Genomic DNA, 25,754 nt, shown 5'->3' on the forward strand with positions numbered 1-25,754 from the left:
AATGGTCTAAGAGACATTTGGAGCATTGAGATTAAGCATCAAATTACTGCATCTCAATGGCCACTAATTTGGTCTTGGAGAATGAGATGTACAGTGTCAGCATCTATGAGACAAACTTGGTTCTTTTTTTTACATAGAGCTTTTTGGACCTCTACACGTTTGCAAAAATTAGATAGTTCTAAGTCCAATAAATGCTGGCACTGTAATCTGGAACCTGGGACACTGGATCATTTACTATATCATTGTCCCTACATTAAAAGTTTTTGGAATGCAATTTGGCCACAAATTAATAAATTGATGGAAAATCATGTAGCAATATCATATGATACAGTGTTATTTGGAATGATGATGAGAAAAAAAAGTCAAATTTCACCAGAAAATAACAAGCTTTTACTAGTCATGACAGGAGTTGCCATTCAGCATATAACCAATAACTGGAAGAATCATAGTAACCTTAATTATACATTTTGGTGGAATGCAATTTGTCATATATTCAAAATGGAAAGAGTAATAGCAATACAAAGAGGGACATATCCTAAATTTATAAAAATATGGGGGCCATTGACAAAGTATTGTACTGAATGAATAGTAGGATTTATCTTCTTCTTTTTCTTGTCTTCTTTATGGCACACATGGAGGGGGGGTAGTGAAAATAATTTTACATAACATGTTATAATATGGTATACAATATGTATAAGGTGAATGGAAAGTACTTGAAGGGTGGGGGGTGGGAGAGGGGATAAAAAAATTTGTTCAGAATATTATGTAATAGATATAAAAGTGATATTGTGTATTCATTAGTTGTAACTCAATATTTTGTACACTTCATGTAAAATATGAAAATGAATAAAGAATTATAAAAAAAAAAAAGTAATTCTGTGAGAAATGGGAAGCCAGTGTGATTTGATCAATAATGGGGCGACATGATCGTATTTTCTTGCTTTATGAATTAATTTTATTGCGGTGTTTTGAATTATTTGGAGTCGTCTTTTTTCTTTCTGAGTTGTGTTAATTAGGAGGGAGTTACAATAATCAATTTTTGAAATGATTAGAGAATGAACCAGAATATTAATTGATTTGGGTTCTAAAAAGGTAGAAATCGAACGAATAAGACGTAGTCTGTAAAAACATGATTTTACTATTTCACTGATATGGCTGTGAAATGATAAATCTACGTCAATTGTTACTCCAAGAATTTTCAGTTTGGGTACAGATTCTAGAGGAGTATTATCTAGGGTGAATGGTATATTTTGTATTAAGTTTCCTTTCCAAGTGAAAAGCATTGTTTTTGATTTTTGAATGTTCAAAGCTAGTTTATTACAGCTTAACCAATTTTTTATGAGTTCTAGTTTGTCATTGATGGCTTTTATTTCTTCATCTTTTTCTGGATTGAAGGGGTGTATAAGTTGGATATCGTCTGCGTAAGAGAATGTTGTGAAACCTAGTGATTGTGAAATAGTAAGAAGAGGAGATAGAAAGATGTTAAATAGAAGAGGTGATAGTATTGATCCTTGTGGTACCCCATAGGTTGAAGAATAGTTTGAAGAGTAGGTGTCATTGAATTTAACTCGGGAGATGCGGTCTGATAAGAAAGAAGTTAACCATTTTAGAACTTGGCCTTCAATGCCTAATGATTGCATACGATTTAATAGGAGTTCGTGATCAATAGTATCGAATGCGGCCGATAGATCTAACGAGAAAAGAGCTACAGATTTATGGTGGTCTAAATAATAGTGGATATTCGTTACGAGACCAATCAGTGAGTATTCGGTGCTATGATGTTTTCGAAATCCGGTTTGGTTGGGGTGAAGAGCGTTCGAGGATTCGACAAACTCTGAAAGTTTTCGAAGACTAGTTTTTCGGATAGTTTCATTAGAAAAGGTAGGCTGGAGATGGGGCGGTAATCAGATGTGTCATTTTGACTAGATTTATAATTTTTTATTATTGGCGTGACAACTGAGGTTTTCCAAGTGGTGGGGACAGTTGCAGAATGAAAGCTGTTTTGAATAAGAGAAAGAATAAAAGGGCCGACGCAATGAAAAAATTTCTTTAAATAGAATGGAGGGATAATTTCTTGAGGAGAGCCTTTTAAATTAATTGATTTGAGATGTCCTTCTAATTCCCCTAAGGATGTTGTTTTGAAATTTGTGCATTTAGCTGTAGGAATAAAGTTATTTATGTTTTCCGATGTAGGTATGATTAGTGTGATATTTGCAAAGTTTTGTCTGATCTTGGCAATCTTTTGGCAAAAATAATTTGCTAGTTCCTGTGCTGATAAAGTTGATTTTTGATTAGATGTTTTCATTTTTGTTTCTGGATTAATAGATTTTAGAATTTTAAATAAAGCCGAGGTGTTTTTAGCTTTTTGAATTTTGTTACTAAAGTAAGATTTTTTTGCTTGAGTAATTTTGTTTTTATAGTAAGAAGCGTTGTCGTTGAACCTTTGGAGATTAATAGATGTTTTGGAGGAACGCCATTTCCTTTCTGAGGCGCGAAGTTGTGTTTTTAGTTGAGACAATTCTTTGGAATACCAAGGATTTTTTTGTGTTCGAGTTGATTCTGTTTTTGTGATTAACGGTATTTTAGTGTTTATGATGGACTCTAGAGTTAAGTTCCAAAATTGAAGTTGTTCTTCGATGGTTGTGAATTTTGGAAAGGTTGTAGAAGAACTGAAATGTGGTGAAAAATCGGAGATCTCTAGTTTGGAGTAGTCTCTGTATGAGAATTTTTTAGTTTCAGAGAAAAGATTTGCGGAAAAAGGTTCTGTAAGATAAAAGTTGAGAGAGATCACACTATGGTCAGACCATGGAACTGGAAGGATGTTTGGAGCTGAGTGAGTGATAGGTTGAGCGGTAGATGTTAAGATCATGTCTAGTATATGTTGAGCCTGGTGCGTGGGTTCATGAATAACTGTTTGTAAATCTAATTCTTTAAAGAAATTTATGGTGTCTGAGGTAATCAGATTATTGAGGTTATCAAAATGAATATTGAAATCTCCTAATATGACTGGGCAATTAGAAGTTGAACAGAATTCAAAGAGTAGGTTATGGAAGAGTGTCAGTCTTGAATGATCAATTGGGGGAGGGATATATAGTAGAAGGTCAATTTTTTGTTTAAGATTGATTTTGATGTGAAGGCACTTCTAGTTGCAAGAAACAATAACTGAATATTAGAACATTGGGGTTTTTTTGTTTTATAAGTCTCCATTTGTTACTTTAAGCTACAAAGAAAAGGAAAAATTATGTTTTTACTTGATAATTTTATTTCCTTTAGTCACAGCAGATGAATCCAAAGACATGTAGGTTATGACCATCCACCAGCAGGCAGATAGAAAACACTAAGGTTCAGCTCTGTCATATACAACCATATTGTTGGCAATTTAGCTAAATTGCCACCAACGTTTATTTGATCAATTTAGACTTTGACAAAGATGATGTAATCAGTTTCAATTGGTTCTTGGGCTTTTGATGTCATCAGACAATTTACATTGCTGACCACTGTGAACAACTTCAACTAGAAGTACGGGGAAGGGAAAGGAAGGCATGTGTGTGGAAGGGAGGAATGGGAAGAGGTGGGGGAAGCGAAGAGGAAGAGGGGTGCTGGCAACCCCACCAACATGGCGCCCAGGGCAGAATATCCCCCTTACTACACCCTGCTGATGTTTGAGTAAAGGTGGGGGCATTCACAAGCATTTCTCAGGCAGCAGATCAGCTGCCTTTGTCATACTTGGCCAGACAAGCCTAATTAGCCATGTCACAATCAAACATTTTGTTCTATTAATTTCTGATTGATTTCTGTATGACATAATAACAGAGAAATTTTGACTTATGTTTAATGTCAGATTTACTTATATTTACACGTTTAATCTACATCCATAGTATAATGATATTATTATCACTTGTTTAGTTTAAAATTATCAGCTGATTTTAAGGGGGGGAAAAACTGATTTTGGTGATGCATATATTCACTGCTTTAAGCAATCCCAGGATGGGCCTAAAAAATTGTACAAAAAATATTTTGTGATCAAGAATACGCAAATTCATAGGAAACACTTCAATTAGTAAAGTTTCTCCAACTTTAGGTTTTCTAGACAACCTTATTGTCCAGTGACAAACTCCCCAAGATTCAATAAAGGAAAGAGGCAGCAACACACAATAACACTAAAAAAAAAACCCTGCAACAGAGGCTAGGCATCCATAGGGTCTCTAGAGAAAATCATCAGGAAGCCTGACTTACGGGGAGAGAGAAGAAAAAGGAGAGCTGCGCCTTGAATTCTGGCAGGAAGCCATGGGACTGCCAAGACCAGCATATAAAGCAGCGGGCAGGAAAGTAGAAGCAGTGAAAATGGAAAGTCAGGTCTGAAATGCTATTAAAATCTGTGCAGGCAAGCGATGGCCAGTAAGAACACACACCGCAGCTCCTGCAGGGGAAATAAGCACTCACTGTGGCTCCCATGGAGGGAACATAACCACAAGATTGGAAGCTCTCACACTAGCAACACTGTGAAAGGCAAACCACACACCATCATGGCTCCTGCATGGAAGGAAATCAGAGAGATCCACCAAAAAGATCCCCCAAAAGAGCCATTGCTTTGGCCTAGCTGGCAACCATGGAGTGCCCCTCAAAGGAGTTGCTGTCTACCCTGCGAAGCTAGAATAGCACCATCCTGCAGCACACACTGCGGGAAGCTGTGGCTCCTCCCCAAGCTAATCAGCAAGCCTGGTACTCACCATGGGGGTGTCGCAGCCCCTCCCCCCCCCCGGGACACCAGAGTGTAAGAGCTCACATGACTAGACTCAAAAGAATTGTTCACTCTGTCTGTCCCCTGTGTGAATTCCAGAGGCCTTTAGCCAACGAAAGCTGCATTCCAAGGGGTTTTTATTGATCATTTTTTTTACAAAGTAAGGAATGAGACAAGCAGCTTTGAGGAGGACAGCGGAGGTTGGTGGGCAGGGACCTGGCACCATCAGGGACAGCCCGAGTAGGAACCCCAAAAGAAATCCTACACCCCCAAGCTCAGTGAATTAACAAATAAAACAAGAGCTGAGCCTAAAATGAAACCAGGAGCTGGAAGAGACATCCATCCACGTGCTGGAGACAAAGAATACTAGCTTATCAGTGAGCTTTCCATCCTATACTCGTATATGACAGAGCTCAGCCTTTGTGTTCTCTATGTCCACCTGCTGGTGGACTGTTAGAATCCATTTATCTCTGGATTAATCTGCTGATGATGACAAGGAAAAAATTATAGCATATTTGCTCTTCCAATTTACATGTGTGTGAATCTACACAACTCCATAGAGCTGTGAAGATTTGCAGATAGAGTGGTAGATATATTTAACACTTTCATTAGTAGAATTCAAGAGCAAGTGATCAAGTGGGATTTATTGTATTGCAACAGAAAGACAAATGAGATGTGTTAGATTAGTCTTACAGTCCTCTTCCGCCAATCTATTTTGCATTACAAATTAGCATATGTACTTGCTCAAAAAGGGCAGAATTCACTTCCATAGTTTCCTCAAACATTGTTTTTACAGTCACTCTGTTAGTACCTGTTATCAAAGTAGAATAAGCCCTTGACTGGGTCTACCCTTAGAAAGGTGGCCACATCCTCATAGTTTGGTAGTGTGGCACTCAGGCCAACCAGCCTCACATCCTCCTGGGTCATCTCAATGTTACGGATTGCACGGGCTACCAAAGACTCAAGTACAGGGCCACGATCATCATGCAACAAGTGAATCTCATCCTGAAGAAAAAGAAATTAAGGACTTAGCAATTTTAACAGTTATTTACCCCAGCAATAAACCCATGGATGAGGAGACAGACATTCAGAATAAGAAAGGGATCCTTCTCAATGAGAGAGGTGGCTAATTTTTCAGATATCTTAGATGCCACCAATCTGTCTGTCTTAGCAAAATTATCAACAGCCTTATAATCAGGGATCCTCTGTACAGTTCATAGTCAGGGACCCTCTTTACAGCTCACTGCCAGAAGGGTTAGGAAGCCAGGTCTCTCTCATTCAACAGAGTTAATTTTAGCAAAGTATATATAGTCAAACCTCGGTTTATGAGTGCACTGGTTTGCGAATGTTTTGCAAGACGAGCAAAAAATTCACAAAATCGGTGCCTCGGAAACCGAGTTTGACTCGGTTTATGAGCGCCACCCCCCGCCCCTCAATCCTACATCCCTCCCCGAGCACTGCAACGACATCGCTTACCCCGATTGGGCACCAGCACCAGCACCAATGCACAGGAGGTGCCGGTGCCCGGAGATCCTCCCTCTTCTGGCCTGGGCTGGGCTGGGCGGTGCGACGGAGATCCTCCCTCTTCCCTGTGCTGGGCTGGACTGCGCTTTGAGCATTTGCGCATGCTCAAAGCCTTCTGGTCTCGCTTTCTCCGAGATTCTCAGATTCAAAATCTCAGAGAGAGCGAGACCAGAAGGCTTTGAGCATGCGCAAATGCTCAAAGCCCTGTCCAGCCCAGCACAGGGAAGAGGGAGGATCTCCGTCGCACCGCCCAGCCCAGCCCAGGCCAGAAGAGGGAGGATCTTCGGGCACTAGCACCTCCTGTGCATTGGTGCTGGTGCCCAATCGGGGTAAGTGATGTCGCTGCGGTGCTCGGGGGGGGGGGGGGAGGTGGATGTAGGATCGCAGGGGAGGGGGGTGACGCGAGCGGGGGGGAGGATGCCAGTTCGCAGGGGGGATGCCAGATCGCGGGGGTGGGTATAGAGCAGCGTCGGTGGCCTCAAGGGGGAGAGGATGGAGCAGCGCCGGTAGCGTCAGGGGGGGTGGGGAGGGGGCAGGAGGTGGAACGAATCAAAGCGAGTTTCCCTTACTTCCTATGGGGAAACTCGCTTTGATATACGAGCAATTTGGTTTACGAGCATACTTCTGGAACGAATTATGCTCGTAAACCAAGGTTCCACTGTACTGTACTGTAAATAAAGATATCTATTTTAAATGAAGTCAGATTAGTTATAATAACCCAACATACTCTGTGCTATAAAAAGAGATAAGACACCTCTCTTGGACATTTTATCTTACTTCTATACTTCAAGCTTTCTGTAATAATTTTTTTTCATGTGCACATATGTAAATTCTCTGAGGATAATAGGACCTTTTTCACCATTTCAATAAACAGGCTTTCCCGTTACAATGATATCCCATATATTTTCAAAGTAGGGACTATAAAATGTTATCATCACTGTAAATTCAGTCTGATAATAATCTATTACGAAAGCAAACCATCAGTTTGGAAATATTAGAATTCTAACATTATCAATCATTAAAGGCATTGCAAAGTTTTAAGGATTCAATCAATAACTGAGATAGCTACTTCTTGCAGCACACCATCTGTTCAGCTTAAAGAAACTGAGGTTGCCAGTGATGTGCAAAGACATTTGCAACAGGGAAGTCAGTAAATATGCCAAAAAACAAAAGGGGCTCAATAACACTAACACAGAACCTCACAAAAACAAAACCAAGAGCAGTTTGGTGGCCCCGATGGAGACAAGAGGATTCAGTGACCCCCCCACCAAAAAAAAACCCCAAAACACAAAAAAACAAACCACACTACCATCCATAACTCTTCCCATTCCACTTTGCCTTATAAATTGTACCCAACAGCTTCTTCCCCTTCCTCATCCCTTGCACTTTCCCTCATTTTTGCCTCCTATCCCTTCACCCACATCATTGTGGCAGCATAGAACCTGAAGGTAGTTGGCACATCAAAAAGCAGCTTTCAAAGCCCATTAAAGCTTACCAAAATAAGAAGGCGCACCAGTTGGGTGTAAGTGCGTTCACCGCCCTTCCTTGTGATGATGTCCCATTTCTCCGGGGTACAGACAATGATCTGCGTTGCATTGATTTCCTCTTTACACAGCTGGTGATCACCTGTTAACTCTGCTACCGTGATACCATAAGATGCTAAACGCTGTTAACGGAGGAGGGCAAGGTCAAAGCAAAAATCTTTCCATATCTCCTTTCAGACCATGACTACTGATCAGAATGCAATATGATCTTATTAATTAAATAGATGACAGGCTAACTCACAAACTTCCTATCTAAAAATTGCAGGAAAAACAAAAAACCTTCATGTTAACACAAACACAAGGAAATCTCAAAGGGAAATTTTACCTTCTCACTCATCTCCCAAAAGCTGTTTTTAATTTTTTTTTAAAATTATTTATTTCCTAAAGCTGTTTTAACACTTTTCCTATCTCTGAAGTCCCTCATCAGAGAAAAGCACCATCCCATTCATCATCTTCTAAATGCTAGCCAATATCTCTTCTGCATTAGAGATCCTCACTAGATCACCAGAACTAAGGTTATTTTTATTATTTATTTATTAATTCATACTTTCACCACCTTACTCACCTTCCCAAAGCTGCCCACCATCTCCTGTACAAGAGACCTCATGGGTGCAATGTAGATAATTTTAAATTCATCAACATTGATGGTTCCATCAGTGTTTATGTGTTTACCAATCTCACGCAACATGCACATCAGAGCCACATTTGTTTTTCCAGCACCCTGCAATAAGCAAGATCCATTTAATAGACCAACATGAGACAAATGATTCTATTTCCAACTCTGTAGAGAAAAGTTTAATAAGGGGATCCTAGTAATATGAAATCAAATAGGGGGGGTAAAGTTTCAGAACTTCTTTTCAGATGGATAAAAGGGTGCACAGTTATAATGAAAAGATAAGGAGTGGGTGCAATTAAAGTTTCTACAACACAGAAGTGAAGTTCAGTTGAACTAATTAACATTCTTTCATGGGAAAAGGAAAGGCAGCATTCAGTTCTTACTCGAAGCAGAATAATGGAAACTGGAGAAAGTCTAGATTAGGTTTATGTTGGGGAGAAAATGGGTCTTAAAACAGAAAACGATGGCAGTTAAATAGCATACGGCCAAATCAGGTTGCCCATATGTACAAACTACTAAACTCAACAATCCCTAAATTCCAAGCACCTATGTTCACCTTCTCTCAGAATGCTTGGGAGAGTGGAGCCTGCAAGGGATTTTATATAGGGTGGTGATGTTAGCAAACCAGTTCACCTGGAATGGTTTGGCAGACCATAAGGAATACAGTACTCCCCCCGATATTCGCGGAGACTCCGTTCCAGGAACCCCTGCGAATGTTGAAAAACCGCGAATATGGTTTTTAGCAGGGGAGACAGGGGAGGGCAGCCGGAGTGCTGGCGAGTGAAGGAAATAACTCGTGGTATGCTCCGACCACCTCTTCCTGTACTAAAGCCGGGCCTCACCAATCAGCTTTGACATGCAGCTCCTGATTGGTGAGGCCCAACTTTAGTACAGGAAGAGGCGGTCGGAGCATACTGCGAGTGATTTCCTTCACTCGCCAGTGCTCCAGCTGCCCTCTCCTGCCCCGTCATTCACGGTCGGAAATACCGTGAATGACCGGTACTGCGAATTCGCGGGGGAGCACTGTACCTACTTTACCCCATTAAAATAAACAAGCAAAAAACCCTTTCACTAGAACAGGTTAAAAAAAAGGAGGTCAATATTCTCCTGCTCTGTTATGCTGCCCATGCCTATCTGCTGTACAAAAGCAATCAAGTAGCACTGTAATAAAAGACATAACAGAAAGGAGGAAAACATGGAACATTTCTTGATGTTACAATTTTGTTCTGCTCTGTAACAAACATAGTAAATAACATTATAACAAACTTGTGCAATCAGCACTAATTATGTACAAAGCTTGTAGCTACTTGCATGACCTGCTATCAAGCAGACTTAAGACTGTAAGGATATGAGGATTTTCCTATGCATTATCTTTTCTCTTCTTTTTTTTTTCCTCTCAGCTGCTCTGAGAGATAGAAAATTCTTCAAATCCAGACTGATCCTAAGGCAGAAGGCAGGCAAAGCCCACATATACGGCAGGGCTTCAGGACTACTAGACACATCTACAAGAAAGATTACCGAGGTAAGACCCTAATCTTTCTTTCTAGTGAAATATGTCTAGTGGTTCTGAACGCTATGGACATATCAAAGCAGTCCCCAGAGTCTAGGGTGGGCCCACTAAGCCTTCTTCAAATTGGAAGACCCAAAAGCGATGTCTGCTACATCCACCCTATGGAACCTGGTAAAGGTATGAAGGGTAGACCATGTAGCTGCTCTACAAATCCTCAGATGAGACAGCTCTATTCTCCACCCAAGAGGCAGAAACCCCTTTAGTGAAGTGTGCTTTCAACATGATCGGTGGCTGTTTACCACAGCCCACATATGTGGAGAAAATGGTCATTTTAATCCATCTGGAAATCGAGACTCACGTTTCCCTTTCTTGGCATGACTGGTCAGAACAAAAAGGGTGATCCAAAAAGTGAAACTCTTTGGTAACTTCGAGATACTGAAGAAGCACTCTTGACATCCAGCAAATGCAACACTTCATCCTTTTTCTTAGACCCCCATAGAGCAGAAAGACTTCCTGATTGGTATGGAAAGTCAAGACTACTTTCAGTAAGAAAGACGGAACCATGTATAAGGAGAGCCCTGCTTCCATGATTCTAAGGAACATCTCCCTGCAGGAAAGAACTTATAACTCAGAAAATCATCTCGCCAACGTAATAGCCACCAGGAACAATGTCTTGACTGTAAGATCCAAAAGGGAAGACTCCCATAAGGGCTCATATTGAGCAATACTGAGACTTAGCAACACTATGTTAATGTTCCAGAAAGGGGAATACACTGGAGGGTGCAACCGCAGGGTTCCTTTAATGAACTGGGTGACATTTGGATGAGAGGGCAAGGAGCTTCTTTACCTCCGAGCTTGTAAACAGGAAGGGCCTGCTAGCTGCACTTTCATAGAAGCTACCGAGAGCCCCTTCTTGAAGTCCTTCCTGAAGAAATCCAGGACCACCAAAATCGGAGCTTGCCATGGCTCTACATCCTTCACTGCACACCAGCGCTGAAAGGACTTCCAGGCTTTAGCATAGGCTGTCATTGTGGACAGCTTCTTAGCTCCGAACAACATGGTAACCACCATGTCCAAATAACTATTGCTTGTTAGGGCTGCCCAATCAAGAGCCATGCCGTAAGCCTAAAGTAGGAACTGTTCCCCGAGTGAGAAAATCTACTTAGATGTAATTCTGAGGCCTTTATCCCTCTGGAGATGGACTAGGGCCACATACCATGGTCTGTGAGGCCAATTGGGCACCACTAGGACTACCAAACTTGGATGGATCATAATCCTGTGAATGATTCAACCGAGCATGGGCCACGAGAGGAAACACATACAAGAGCTTGTTCTCCAGCAAAGGTTGAAATAATGTGTACAAATCCCTCACTTCTAAGCTTGTATTTTCGGCCTCCAACACTTAACAATGGCGTTGAATGCCTGTGGAGAAAGTGACCATTCCCTTGGGTTGAAAGTCTGCTGACTGAGAAAGTCAGCCTGTACATTTTGTTTCTGCTACATATGCAGCCGAGAGGGCCTGCAAATAAGCCTCTGCCCACCGGAAGAGGAGTTGAGGTTCTAGGCACCACAGGGTGCGTCTGGTGCCTCCTTGCCTGTTGTCATATGCTACCGTGTTGCATTGTCTGAGAAGACTGACTGCCTTGCCTTCTAGAGACTTCTCTAGTGCCTGAAGTACTAGGCAAATGGCTCCGTTCCAGGCAATTTGTGGACCACTGTTGCTGAGCTGGAGTCCTATGCCCTTGGACTGGGTGTCCATTGCAGTGACTCCCCCAATCATAAAGGCTGGCATGGGTTATTAATATCTCTCAGGAGATGTGAAGAGGCATGCCCCTGGAAGGCCAGCTGACCTCAGCCACCATTGCAGGCTGCTCTTTGTAGCAAGTCTTGGAGAGGTCTCAAGTGAACACTGGCCCAAGGAACCCCCTCAATGATCACCACCATTGACCCCAGATAATGCCATGTCATTGGAGCCGGTCTCTAAAGCAGCTCTGAAATCTGCTTCTGGAGCTTCAGTCTGCATTGCTCTGGAAGAGGAGTCCATCCCAATTTATTTTGAACAAAAATCAAGGGATTTTGAAGCAGACGGAGGATAGAGAGAGAGAGAGAGAAAAAAAAAAGATAGTTTAAAATCCCCGATGGCCACCGTCAGAAAAATCACGACATAAACGACCCATAGAGACCTCCCAGAAGGAAAAAATCACAGGGAAAGGGACCTAGGCTCCCTTAGAGGAGTGGGACCTAGGCTCTGGGGTCAGAAACCCTCAAAATCAACTTTGGAGGCTCCCCCTACCACCCTGATTTTCCCCATAGACTCACTGTGATATGTGGTGCCTGCCTGCTTCAGCATATGATTTCAGCTGGAATCAATGGAGAAGAAATCTGCCTCACAGATTTGCTGAACGAACCTGGTCTTCAGGCTATTAGTCGAACCGAGGTCGGACTGAACCTCAACCCCCATAAAACCGCACCGTGATAGAGTGGAGTACCATGCTGCTGGCCCACTGTTAGTCCCAGCCAAGCCGGGAAGGAGCCAAACAGCCTGTGCCCAAGCTCCTGACTAAATCAAGGATGTGAGCAGCTACGCAGAGGACGGTCCCTGAGCTCAAAAATATAAAAGTAGGCCAGCTCACTAGGTGTCCCCAAGGCCTGAAACTACTAGCAGCAGACTTCCGCCATGCGAGTCTGCATCTTCTCCCAGGTAGAAATCCCATCAAGTGGGAACCCTCCAGGCACTGAGCCTCCAAAGAACATTGAGAACAAATACCTGAAAATAATCAAACTGCAGAGCAGATCAAAAATACTTCTGAGCAACTTGCATGCAGAGAACAAACTGAGGAGGCAGGAGCAGTTGCCTGGGAAGGAGGTGGAGTTGAAAATATGGATTGACAGTTTTCTGCAAGCAACTTGCTTGTTCAGATACAAAACCCTAGCGTTCAGGACCACTAGACACATTGCACTAGAACACTTATTTACCAAGGCTATTAGCACTCGAGGTAAGGGGGGGGTGCAATTGGGTTTTGAGAATGATAGAGTAGTGGGAGGTATTTTGTTGAATTTAATGAATAAGTAAAACTGGTGCAAAGCAGGAAACAGTACAACTATATAACAAAGAAGGAGGAGTTACCAACAAAGTTTGCTGGGGCTATTACAATTACGTAGTGAAAAAAACAAGTCAAAACAATATATTTGCATTTTACAACCCCAAAATATATATGGATAGAACTGTAAGCCTGATTGTTTAGGATGTAGGTGAGAGGGATATATTAGGATAAGATGTGGCAGACAGTGTTTGGGTTTTTTGGGTTTTTTTTAATTATACCTTTTTATTGGACTAAATTTAATACATGCTTTGATTTTTTTTTTTTTATAATAACTTTATTCATTTTTAACTCAAACAAGTGCACAAAAATGTATCATAAATTAATTCCAATATAGCACTGTAATATCTAACACATAAAATCTAATAGTATAAAAATCCCCACCCACCCACCCTTCATCAAATTCTCAACCAGAAAACATTATACTATATTATGCAATATATTATAAACATAGCTTTTTAACTTTCACCCCAAATCCCCCCTCCCCCCTTGAGTGTGCTAGATAAATCTAAAAAAGAAAAGAAAAGGAAAAGAGTTGATGCCTATTCATCACAATACTTTTCCAATGGCCCCCAAATCTTTGCAAAGTTATTATAATTCCCTTTTTGTAACGCTATTGCTCTTTCCATCTTAAAAATATGGCATAACGAATTCCACCAGAATGTGTATTTAAGATTTTTGTAATTTTTCCAATTATTGGTAATTATTGGCAGACAGCGTTAAAAAAGGGAAAGGGTAAGGTTGGTTAAAAGGGGGGTGTTACAGTAGCTGTAGCCTGGGAGAAGAATACAGGGATTTAGTGGAAGAAAGGAAAGTCTGGAGCTGCAGAAGCATGAGAAAGGAGGTATCTTACCGTGGGAGCACAAAGTAGTAAATTTTCATTTGTCTCCAGTGCAGCACGGTAAAGCTTGCTCTGGATTCGGTTTAATGTTTTGAATCCCTCAAATCCAGCTTGAGAGTACTTTGGCAGTTTTTCAATGGGAATCATTTGCTGAAAAGAGAAATTGAACATAATAAAAAATTTTTATATTGCCATAGCTTGCATGAAGGAATGAAAGAAACCGAAACATAAAATTGTATATATTGTCACAACCAATAGATCAGGAAGGTTTACAAAATAAAACAAATAATTCTAGCAATAATTACAAACAATTAGAATAGAAAAAAAAAAAATCTAATAACTGCTACTACCACTAATCATTTCTATAGTGCTACTAGACATACATCATAACATAGAAGAGACAGTCCCTGCTCAATAAAGTTTACAATCTAGTCAAGACAGACAAACTGGACAAGAAGGTGCATCAATACACAGTGCTCAGGTGAGGGAATAACAGAATAAATAATAATAACAATTTCATTTTTATATACCGCCACACCACATAGTTCTAGGCGGTTCACATACAGTAAAATAATTATACAATCGGTGAGTAAAATACAATTTAAAAAACAATAGATAAAATACAATTTGCTAAAAATACATTAAAATCAGCTAAAATAAGCAAACTATGTGAACAATATACCATTTATCAATCAAAATTCTAAAACTTCAGTTTACAAATTTAGCAAACAAATCAGTTTTTAGCAGTTTCCTAAAGGACATATATGAATGAGCCTGAGAAATAATAGTACTTAACCATAAGTTCATTTTACCTGCCTGAAAACAGAGCAACTTATCAAAAAATCTCTTGTAATGGCAAGACTTGATAGTCGAATGGACAATATTGCCCTCAAGTAATCCTATTGGGTTTATATCATTCAAAGCATGAGGACACATAAATAGGCGCCATACCAAACAACATTTTAAAACAGATACAACCGAATTTAAACAATACTCTAGCCTCAAAAGGCAGCCAGTGCATCTATCGATAAGATGGCATAACATGGTCATATTTTTTTTTTCAGACCAAAAATCAAACGGACCGCCGTGTTCTGGATAAGTCTCGATCTCTTTTGAAGCTTTTTATGTGATCCCACATATATTATATTACAATAATTCAGAACAGATAAAATGGAGGATTGTACTAATAATCTAAATGATACACTATCAAAAATTTTTTTTATCATCCTAAGACAGATATTGGTGCTTAGAAGGTGGGTTGGGTTTGGAATTAAAAGCATCTTCAAAGAAGTGGGCTTCGAGTCTGGATTTGAATACTGCCAGAGACAAAGCTCAATGTACTGAGTCAGGCATTTGTTCTGGGCATACGGTGCAGCAAAGTAGAAGGGACGATGTCTGAAGTTGGCCATAGAGGAGAATGGTACAGATAAGAGACTTATCCAATGAGTAGAGTGCCCGGGGGAAAAGAATGAGAGAGGAGATATACTGAGGAGCTGCAGAGTGAATACACTTGTAGGTCAGTAAGAGGAGTTTGAACTGTATGTGGCAAAGATAGGGAGCCAATGAAGTGACTTGCGGAGAGGGGTAACGTGGAAATAGCGACACTGGCAAAATATGAGGCGTGCGGCAGATTTCAGAACAGATTGAAGGGGAGAGAGATGGTTTAGCGGAAGGCCAGTGAGAAGCAGGTTGCAATAGTCTATGCGAGAGGTAATGAAGAGTATGGTTGAGGGTCTTGGCAGTGTGCTTAGAAAGGAAGGGTCTGATTTTAGTAATATTGCAGAGAAAGACATGACAGGTTTTAGCAGTTTGTTGGATGTGTGAAGAGGAGGAGAGAGAAGTCAAAGATTACCCCTTAGGTTGTGAGCTGACGAGACAAGGAAGTTGAGGGTGTTGCTCACAGAAATAGAGAACAGGGGAAGAAGAGAGACAGGTTTAGGTGGAAAGATAAGTTTAGCCTTGGCCATATTTAATTTTAGATGGCAGCAAGTCATCCAGTTAGCTAGGTCAGACAAGCAGGTTGAGACCCAGGTCAAGATTTCAGGTGTAGAGAGAGTGAGATCTGCGAGTCGTTGGCATAGAGGTGATACTGAAAGTCAAGGGAGGAGATTAGAGTAGCAAGGGAAGAAATGTAGATGGAAAAAAGAAGTGGTCCCAGGACAGAGCCCTGAGCTACACCAACCAACAGTGGGATGGCGGTGGAGGAGGATCCACCACAGCATATACTAAAGGTGTGATGGGAAAGATAGAAGAAAACCATGCGATAACAGAGCCCTGAAATTCAAGCGAGAATATATCAATGAGTAGGTAATTTATCATGTCAAAAACTGTGGACAGATCAAGGATGAGGATGGAGCAGAGGCCTTTAGATTTGGCCAGGAGCAGTTCATATAGCAATCTACTTTATATATCAAGAATTACAGCATTTCTGAAAGAGCTAAACTTTCAGTTCTTTTCAGAACTTCAGATAATTATGTTCTAATCAGAGTTCTACAGACAGAGAACTCAAAAATAGAATGGATGTAAAAGATAATAGCTTCTTACAAGACAACTTAATTTCAAATAAGATGGTAAAGGAACAGCAAGTTTATTTCTATGAATCTATCTTCAACAGCAGTGGCCTGTCCTTAAAGAAATTAGTGAGATGAAATGCATAGAGCCTGTTTTCCAAAGCCACGCTAGCAGCTGCGGCAACAGCCCTGAAGCCCTTTAAATCTCTAAGGGCTTCGGAGCCGTTACTGCGCTGCAGCCGCTAGCAAGACTTTGTAAAACAGGCCTATAGGACATATCTTATAAACTAAGATTTAAATTTGATCCTGGCAGCAACAGGAAGCCAACGCAAACTTTTTAATAAAGGATTTAATATTATCAAATTTAGATTTGTAATCTAGAATCTTTGTTGTAATCTTTTGTAATAATTGGATCCTGAAATCAAGTTCTTGGATAGATCCAAACAAAATGAATTGCAGTAATCAATTCTAGAACGGCTCCACTGATGTCAGCTTTATCACACACAAGAAAAAGAGGCAGGGAGAAAAGAAGTTGCTGTAGTAAATTACATACCTCATCACCAGAGAAGGGCTTGGGTTTCAGAGCAGGAACATGCACTTCCTCATATCCTTTGCGTTGGCGACGGAAGGAACCATCAGGCAGCTGGCAACGTTTGTTAGCCATGAAGTGGCTTCCTTGTGTAAATACTAAATCCTCAAGATCCAGTACCTGCCGTGGAGCCAAAGCCTAGAAACAAAAAGATACAAAATTGAAGTAAATCACAGTCATCGACAGTGCAAATCCAGTGCAAATTCTTAGTGCAAATCCAGGGCTTGAGAAAAAGTAAGACAGGATAAAACAAAGAGACATTTACAGCCTTCAAACTCTGAGAAACCTGTTGATATGCTGCACAATGCAAACAAGAGATGGCTGCACATACTACCCCTTTTTTCAGAAATGCAAAGTCCCCACATCAAATTCTTGGTGCTGGGTCATCATGGCACTAAGAAATTCTCTCTCCCCCCACCTGCCAAAATTTCAGTTGGCTGGGACAGGAAGTGGTAAGATTGCTCCTGTCCTGGCTTAATCAGGCCCTTGGGAGGCCTGCAACAGGTCTGGGAGGGAGGCGGAGTGGTTAACAGTTGGCTGAACAGGATGCATGAAGAACCGCGCCTGTCCCAGCTCACCACTGGACCACCAGGGCTTAAGGGAAGCCTACAGTGGACATCGGAGGTTGGACAGGAAGGGAAGGAGGGCTGGGAGCAAAGCAAGGCAATTGAATCCCCCCCCCACCGGTTTATATTTGAGTGAACCTTTTTCCCCACTTTTATTGAGGGGGGAGAAAGGTTACCTCGTTTAATATTTGAGTATATACAGTAAATACCAAGAAGGGGTTCAAGGAGGGTCTAGATGGGTTCCTGAAAAGGGGATTGAGGGGTACAGATAGAAGTGGAGGTAGGTTACAGGAATAGTCAGAAACCACTTCACAGGTCGTGGACCTGATGGGCCGCCGCGGAAGTGGACCGCTGGGCACGATGGACCTCTGGTCTGCCCCAGTGGAGGCAACTTCTTATGTTCTTATATATAACACTTCTCTATTCCACTTTTCCCAATGGGCTTGTTTTTAGACCATTTTGAATTTTTGTACTGCAAGGTAGGGTAGGTCCACAACTAATTAGGAAGGAGGGGATAATCACCAAGAAAGTTATCTTCTTTTTTTTTTTTTAAATAATCTTTATTCATTTTTGAAAACACTTTCAATAAGTGAAAATATAATTAACTAGCTGATTACCCGGCGTTGCCCGGATATTTATTTATCCCAAAATGTCCAACCCCCTACATGTCCCACCCCCCTATGTCCCACATGTTCCACCCCCCACATTACCCCCCCCCACATGTCCCATATGCCCCACCCCCATGTCCCAACCCCCTACCCTCCGCATGTCCCAAAGGAATGTCCCTCTCTATGGGGCTGAACTTAGACTTAAACGGCATCGGGAGTGTCGGTATTCATCTCTGCGAGCCCGAAAACATTGAAGAGTTATACTGGAACATACATATATACACACACACACATATATTCAAATTATAATGTGAAATATTTGACAAAATGAATACAATACAACTAAAGCAAAACTTGATTATAAACAACATTTTTAGTTTCACCTCCAGGAGCAAGAATATATAAAATATTGGGTGAACCCACCCTTGAGCAAGCAACAAAGAGTTGTGGGCCGCGAGACCCCCAGAACATATCACCCCAGGTAGTGAGGGATCTGCATACCAAGTTTCGTTCAAATCGGTCAAGCCGTTTTTGAATTACTGTGAGAATGGCAGCTTTTTACATTTTTTCCATTGACATGAATGGGTGAAAGCTGATTTTATGTTTGTAGCTCCGCCCACGTGTGCAGGTGGGCCGCGAGACCCCCAGAACATATCACCCCAGGTAGTGAGGGATCTGCATACCAAGTTTCGTTCAAATCGGTCAAGCCGTTTTTGAATTACTGTGAGAATGGCAGCTTTTTACATATTTTCCATTGACATGAATGGGTGAAATCTGATTTTATGTTTGTAGCTCCGCCCACGTGTGCAGGTGGGCCGCGAGACTCCCAGAACATATCACCCCAGGTAGTGAGGGATCTGCATACCAAGTTTCGTTCAAATCTGTCAAGCCGTTTTTGCGTGATCGCGGCACATACACACATACATACCTCCGATTTTATATATATAGATTAAACATTTACACTTTAGACATCACTTAAAAATTTTACAAGATTCATACAAATGAATACCCGCCCCCCACCCAACCTAATCCTTGTTTTTAAAATATCTATAAATTTTATCATAGTTTCAGAAATATACTATACATGGGGTTAGGTGAGAAACTAACGGCATGGGTCAATGATTGGCTGAGTGGAAGACTTCAGAGGGTGGTGGTCAATGGCACCCTCTCTAAGACATCGGAGGTGACTAGTGGAGTGCCGCAGGGCTCAGTCCTGGGACCATCCATTTTTAACATATTCATAAAGGACTTGACCCAAGGGCTTCAGGGAAAAGTAGCGCTGTTTGCCGACGCCGCCAAACTGTGTAATATAGTAGGTGAAAGCGATCTCACGGATGGTATGGCGCAGGATCTGATCAAGTCTGAGTCTGAGGTAAGTGCTCACTTTGCTAATAATACTAACAATACCAAGTCCGAGGTATTTACTCACATTACAAATAATTCTGAGTCCGCAATAAATGCTCACATTGCAAACAATTCATTAGGGGGCAAAATAACTCGGACGGGAAACTCCCCACAGGGTCCTAGCAATCACAAGGCATGGAGAGCTATATATGTCAATGCACACAGTTTAGGCAATAAAATCCTGGAACTGGAGACCGAGATAATAAATGCTGACCTAGATGTGGTGGCGATTTCCGAAAGTTGGTTCACGGACTCTCATAGGTGGGATATGGCTATACTGGGTTACAACTTACTTCGTCGAGACAGAGAGGGCAAGTTAGGAGGAGGGGTAGCACTATACACTAGGGAGGACATTAAAACTACGAGAATCACGGAGGTCAAGTACTCCGGAGAATCCCTCTGGGTAAACCTAGCCAGAGGCAAAGAAAAGTGTCTATATCTTGGTGTAATTTATAGACCACCAAGACAGCTGGAAAACAAAGACATAGAATTAATCCATGACATAGAGAATATAACTTTAAGGGGGGACACTGTACTGCTAGGGGACTTCAACATGCCAGATGCAGATTGGAACACGCTCACAGCGACAACCAGCGCCAGCAGAAGGCTATTATCCACCATTAAAGGAGCACAACTCAAACAACTGGTATCAGAGCCCACTAGGGCACAGGCGATATTGGACCTGGTACTCACCAACGGAGAAAGCGTATCGGAGGTCTCGGTAGGCGATAAGTTAGCCTCCAGTGACCACAACATGATATGGTTCAACCTCAAGAAAGATTTCACTAGATCAAGCACGGCAACCAGAGTACTCAACTTTCGAGGCGCTGACTTCAAACGCATGGGAGATTTCGTCCATCACACACTACAAATCCAAGCTGTGGCCAATAATGTGGAGGATATGTGGTCAACCTTGAAATCTACCCTACATGTAGCAACGAACCGATACATCAAATCAGCAAGCAAACGGCGAAGAAACAATAGACCCCATGGTTCACCGCAGAGATCTCAGATCTCTGTAAAGAAAAGAAATCAGCATTCATTTCTTACAAACATTCAGAGACAAGGGAGGCTAAATTGGAATACATGGCCAAATCTGCAGCGGTGAAAGCGGCAGTCAGAGAGGCCAAGCATCAAGCTGAGGTAAACCTATCAAGGAACATCAAGAAGGGCGACAAATCCTTCTTCAGGTATATTAGTGACAGAAAAAGAAACGCTGATGGGATAGTGCGCCTTAGGAAATCAGATGGGAAATATGTAGAATCAGATTCAGACAAAGCCGAACTACTAAATGAATATTTTTGCTCTGTTTTCACCTGCGAGGCACCGGGGTCAGGTCCACAGTTGCAGGCAAAGCAAAGTTCAGAAGACCCATTTCGGGATTTTGAGTTTACTTCCGGAGACGTCTACGACGAATTATCAAGACTCAAGGTGAACAAAGCAATGGGGCCGGACAATCTACATCCCAGGGTGCTCAGTGAGCTCAGGGACGTCCTAGCGGAGCCGTTATCAATACTCTTCAATCTGTCCCTGAGCACGGGAATAGTGCCCTTGGACTGGAAAACAGCTAACGTCGTTCCTCTGCACAAAAAGGGTTGTAGGACAGAGGCTGCGAATTACAGACCGGTGAGTCTCACATCGGTAGTGAGTAAACTCATGGAAACACTCATCAAACGCAAATTAGACATGATACTAGACGAGGAGGAACTACGCGATCCCCACCAACATGGATTCACCAAGGGTAGGTCCTGTCAATCCAATCTCATCAGTTTCTTTGACTGGGTAACAAGGAAACTAGATATGGGAGAATCCCTGGACGTCGTGTACTTGGACTTCAGCAAAGCCTTTGATAGCGTCCCCCACCGCAGGCTATTGGGCAAGATGAAATCGATGGGATTAGGTGAAACACTTACAGCATGGGTCCACGATTGGCTGAGTGGAAGAACTCAGAGGGTGGTGGTTAATGGTACCATCTCTAAAACGTCGGAGGTGACCAGTGGGGTGCCGCAGGGCTCGGTCTTGGGCCCGATCCTTTTCAACATATTCGTAAGAGATATGACTCAAGGGCTTCAAGGTAAAATAGCATTATTCGCAGATGATGCCAAACTATGTAACATTGTGGGTAACGGCAGTCTGTCCGACAGCATGACGCAAGACCTGGTTTTATTGGAACTTTGGTCCTCGACCTGGCAGCTTAGCTTCAACGCTAACAAATGCAAGGTCATGCACCTGGGCAACAATAATCCGTGCAGAACGTACACATTAAATGGTGAAACCTTAGCAAGGACTACAGCAGAACGGGATTTGGGGGTGATCATCAGTGAAGACATGAAAACGGCCAATCAAGTGGAGAAGGCCTCATCCAGGGCTAGGCAAATGCTGGGTTGTATCCGGAGAAGCTTTGTTAGTCGGAAGCCCGACGTCCTAATGCCCTTGTACAGAACCATGGTGAGGCCTCATCTGGAGTACTGCGTACAATTCTGGAGGCCACATTACCGTAAAGATGTACCGAGAGTCGAGTCGGTACAGCGGATGGCCACCAGGATGGTCTCGGGGCTTAAAGATCTATCATACGAAGAAAGACTGAACGAATTGCAGCTATACTCTCTCGAAGAACGCAGGGAGAGAGGAGACATGATTGAGACGTTTAAGTATGTCACTGGTCGTATCGAGGGAGAAGATGATATTTTCCTTCTTAAAGGACCCTCCGCCACAAGAGGACACCCGCTGAAAATAAAGGGCAGGAAGTTTCATGGCGACACCAGGAAATACTTCTTCACCGAAAGAGTGGTTGACAGCTGGAATAAGCTCCCAGTGCAGGTAATCGAGGCCAGCAGCGTGCCGGATTTTAAGAACAGATGGGATGCTCATGTTGGATCTCTACGAGGGAAAGGTCATCAGAGAGCGATTAAATAGGGGGGGTGGGTCAGCGGTGTGGGCAGACTCGATGGGCCTCGGCCTTTTTCTGCCGTCACTTTCTATGTTTCTATGTAAGTTGGAAAACTGGTCCTCAACATGGCAGATGGGCTTCAACGCAAAGAAGTGTAAGGTGATGCATCTCGGCAGCAGAAATCCATGCAGAACATACACCTTGAATGGAGAAACACTAGCTACGACCTCAGAAGAACGGGACTTGGGAGTAATCATCAGTGCAGACATGAAGGCTGCCAAACAAGTAGAGAAGGCCTCATCCAAGGCAAGGCGGATGATGGGATGTATCAATAGAAGCTTCGTCAGCCGTAAACCTGAAGTCATAATGCCACTGTACAGAACCATGGTGAGACCTCATCTGGAGTACTGTGTGCAATTCTGGAGGCCACATTACCGTAAAGATGTACTTCGAGCTGAGTCAGTCCAGCGAATGGCCACTAGGATGGTCTCCGGACTCAAGGGTCTCTCATACGAGGAAAGACTGGGCAAGTTGCAGCTCTACTCTCTAGAGGAGCGCAGGGAGAGGGGTGACATGATTGAGACATTTAAGTACGTCACAGGTCGTGTCGAGGTGGAAAACGACATATTCTTTCCTAAGGGACCTTCAGTCACAAGGGGGCACCCGCTCAAACTCAGAGGGGGGAGATTTGGAGGTGACACCAGGAAGTATTTCTTTACAGAAAGGGTGGTGGATCACTGGAACAAACTACCGGTGCAAGTGATCAAGGCCACTAGCGTGCTCGACTTTAAGAATAAATGGGACAGCCACGTGGGATCTCTACGTGGGTCGAGCAGCACTCTGACTTAATGGGGTGGGACAGTAGAGTGGGCAGACTTGATGGGCTATAGCCCTTTTCTGCCGTCATCTTTCTATGTTTCTATTTTAAACATAAATTTCACATATACAGTGGTGCCTCGCATAACGGACGCCTCGCACAGCGAACGCTGCGCACAACGAACTTTATGTCTTGATCCGTACAACGAACTTCGTTTCACACAACGAAGTCGCCCGAGCTGCATCCTTCCGCGCAGGCACTGCGCTTAACTGCCCTCTCTCCGCCTGGTTCCCTCTTGCCCCCCCCCCCCGACTCCCCGACACGATCGGGGCAAAAAGGAGCCCAAGCCCTCTTGCCCCGCCGATTCCCCAACTCCCCACACAATATCGGGCCAGGAGGGAGCCCAAGTCCTCCTGGCCACGGCGACCCCCTAACCCCACCCTGCACTACATTACGGGCAGGAGGGATCCCAGGCCCTCCTGCCCTCGACGCAAACCCCCCCTCCCCCCAACGACCGCCCCCCCCAAGAACCTCCGACCGCCCCCCCAGCCGACCCGCGACCCCCCTGGCCGACCCCCACGACACCCCCAACCCCCTTCCCCGTACCTTTCTGTAGTTGGCTGGACAGACGGGAGCCAAACCCGCCTGTCCGGCAGGCAGCCAACGACGGAATGAGGCCGGATTGGCCCATCCGTCCCAAAGCTCCGCCTACTGGTGGGGCCTAAGGCGCCTGGGCCAATCAGAATAGGCCCGGGAGCCTTAGGTCCCTCCTGGGGGCGGGGCCTGAGGCACATGGGCCCAACCCGACCATGTGCCTCAGGCCCTGCCCCCAGGAGGGACCTAAGGCTCCCGGGCCTATTCTGATTGGCCCAGGCGCCTTAGGCCCCACCAGTAGGCGGAGCTTTGGGACAGATGGGCCAATCCGGCCTCATTCCGTCGATGGCTGCCTGCCGGACAGGCGGGTTTGGCTCCCGTCTGTCCGGCCAACTACAGAAAGGTACGGGGAAGGGGGTTGGGGGTGTCGTGGGGGTCGGCCAGGGGGGTCGCGGGTCGGCTGGGGGGGCGGTCGGAGGTTCTTGGGGGGTGGCGGTCGTTGGGGGGAGGGGGGGTTTGCGTCGAGGGCAGGAGGGCCTGGGATCCCTCCTGCCCGTAATGTAGTGCAGGGTAGGGTTAGGGGGTCGCCGTGGCCAGGAGGACTTGGGCTCCCTCCTGGCCTGATATTGTCAGGGAGTTGGGGAATCGGCGGGGCAAGAGGGCTTGGGCTCCCTTTTGCCCCGATCGTGTCGGGGAGTCGGGGGGGCAAGAGGGCTTGAGCTCCCTTTTGCCCCGATCGTGTCGGGGAGTCGGCGGGGCAAGAGGGCTTGGGCTCCCTTTTGCCCCGATCGTGTCGGGGAGTCGGGGGGCAAGAGGGCTTGAGCTCCCTCTTGCCCCGATCGTGTCGGGGAGTCGGGGGGGCAAGAGGGCTTGAGCTCCCTCTTGCCCCGATCGTGTCGGGGAGTCGGGGGGGGGCAAGAGGGCTTGAGCTCCCTCTTGCCCCGATCGTGTCGGGGAGTCGGGGGGGCAAGAGGGCTTGAGCTCCCTCTTGCCCCGATCGTGTCGGGGGTGCCAGGGACCACACGGAGTCACCCACCGTACCACCCGATTCGGGTAAGCGCAGGTATCGGTGGGTGGCTTATTTGCGGGGGGGTGCCTTATTTTACATTTTTTTCTAAAAAGGGGGGGCTGTCTTATTTGATGGCCCTGCCTTATCATCGGGGAAACACGGTAGAAAAAAAAAAAATGAACAGTTAAGTCCCAGTTTTTGCCGCTGAGACTCTGCCCTCTCTCACTGTAAAATTAGACTCTACTTAGTCTGTCTTTAAATTTAAAAAATGTGTGTTGTTTTAAAAAACAATTATGTTTTTAGATGTATCTAAATAAAAATAATAACCAAAAATTTATCTTTTTTTATGTCATCTTAGCATATTTTATGCTACAGAACGAATTATTTTTTTTTACATGTATTGTTATGGGAAAACGCGTTTCACACAACGAACGTTTCACATAACAAACTTGCTCCTGGAACGGATTAAGTTCGTTGTGTGAGGCACCACTGTATAATCATTCAAACTTATTTATCAATCCTCAAAAATACCTCCCTTCCCCCCTATTAGCATCCTTACAAATAATCAATAAAAAAAATCTTATATTCCAACCAACCCCCCTGGATGTGCATTTTATCTAACAACAAATCATCTCTTTAATAAAACCCTAAGCCGCGCATGCGCACTTCCACTTGCGTGTTCCGTATGTCTGTGGCCTGAAGAAGTGCGCATGCGCGACTACAACTGCCCCACATTCACGGCCCTGTGGGGAAGTGGCAGAAACCGAGTGGTGGAGAGCCGCCCCGCTCCGCCCGTTGACCCTCCACAAACCTCCCGGCTCCAGCGGCGTAGGCAGCACTATAAACACTATAAACCGCCGACAAACCTCCGGGCTCCAGCCACGTAGGTA

At 43.8% G+C, this 25,754-nt stretch overlaps 1 protein-coding gene across 1 annotated transcript in view; it reads right to left on the bottom strand.

The window, feature by feature from the left end:
• SNRNP200 (small nuclear ribonucleoprotein U5 subunit 200) overlaps positions 1 to 25,754 on the bottom strand; it is a 167,092-nt gene that overhangs the window by 122,904 nt on the left and 18,434 nt on the right. The window contains exons 11-15 of the mRNA XM_033948563.1: positions 16,941 to 17,114; positions 13,890 to 14,027; positions 8,375 to 8,530; positions 7,761 to 7,931; positions 5,553 to 5,746 (exon numbers count right to left, since the gene is read on the bottom strand). Coding sequence (XP_033804454.1) covers positions 5,553 to 5,746; positions 7,761 to 7,931; positions 8,375 to 8,530; positions 13,890 to 14,027; positions 16,941 to 17,114 — 833 coding nt within the window. The remainder of the gene's footprint in view (positions 1 to 5,552; positions 5,747 to 7,760; positions 7,932 to 8,374; positions 8,531 to 13,889; positions 14,028 to 16,940; positions 17,115 to 25,754) is intronic.

The sequence above is a fragment of the Geotrypetes seraphini genome, chromosome 6 (assembly GCF_902459505.1).
Source record: "Geotrypetes seraphini chromosome 6, aGeoSer1.1, whole genome shotgun sequence".
Lineage (NCBI taxonomy): Eukaryota > Metazoa > Chordata > Amphibia > Gymnophiona > Dermophiidae > Geotrypetes > Geotrypetes seraphini.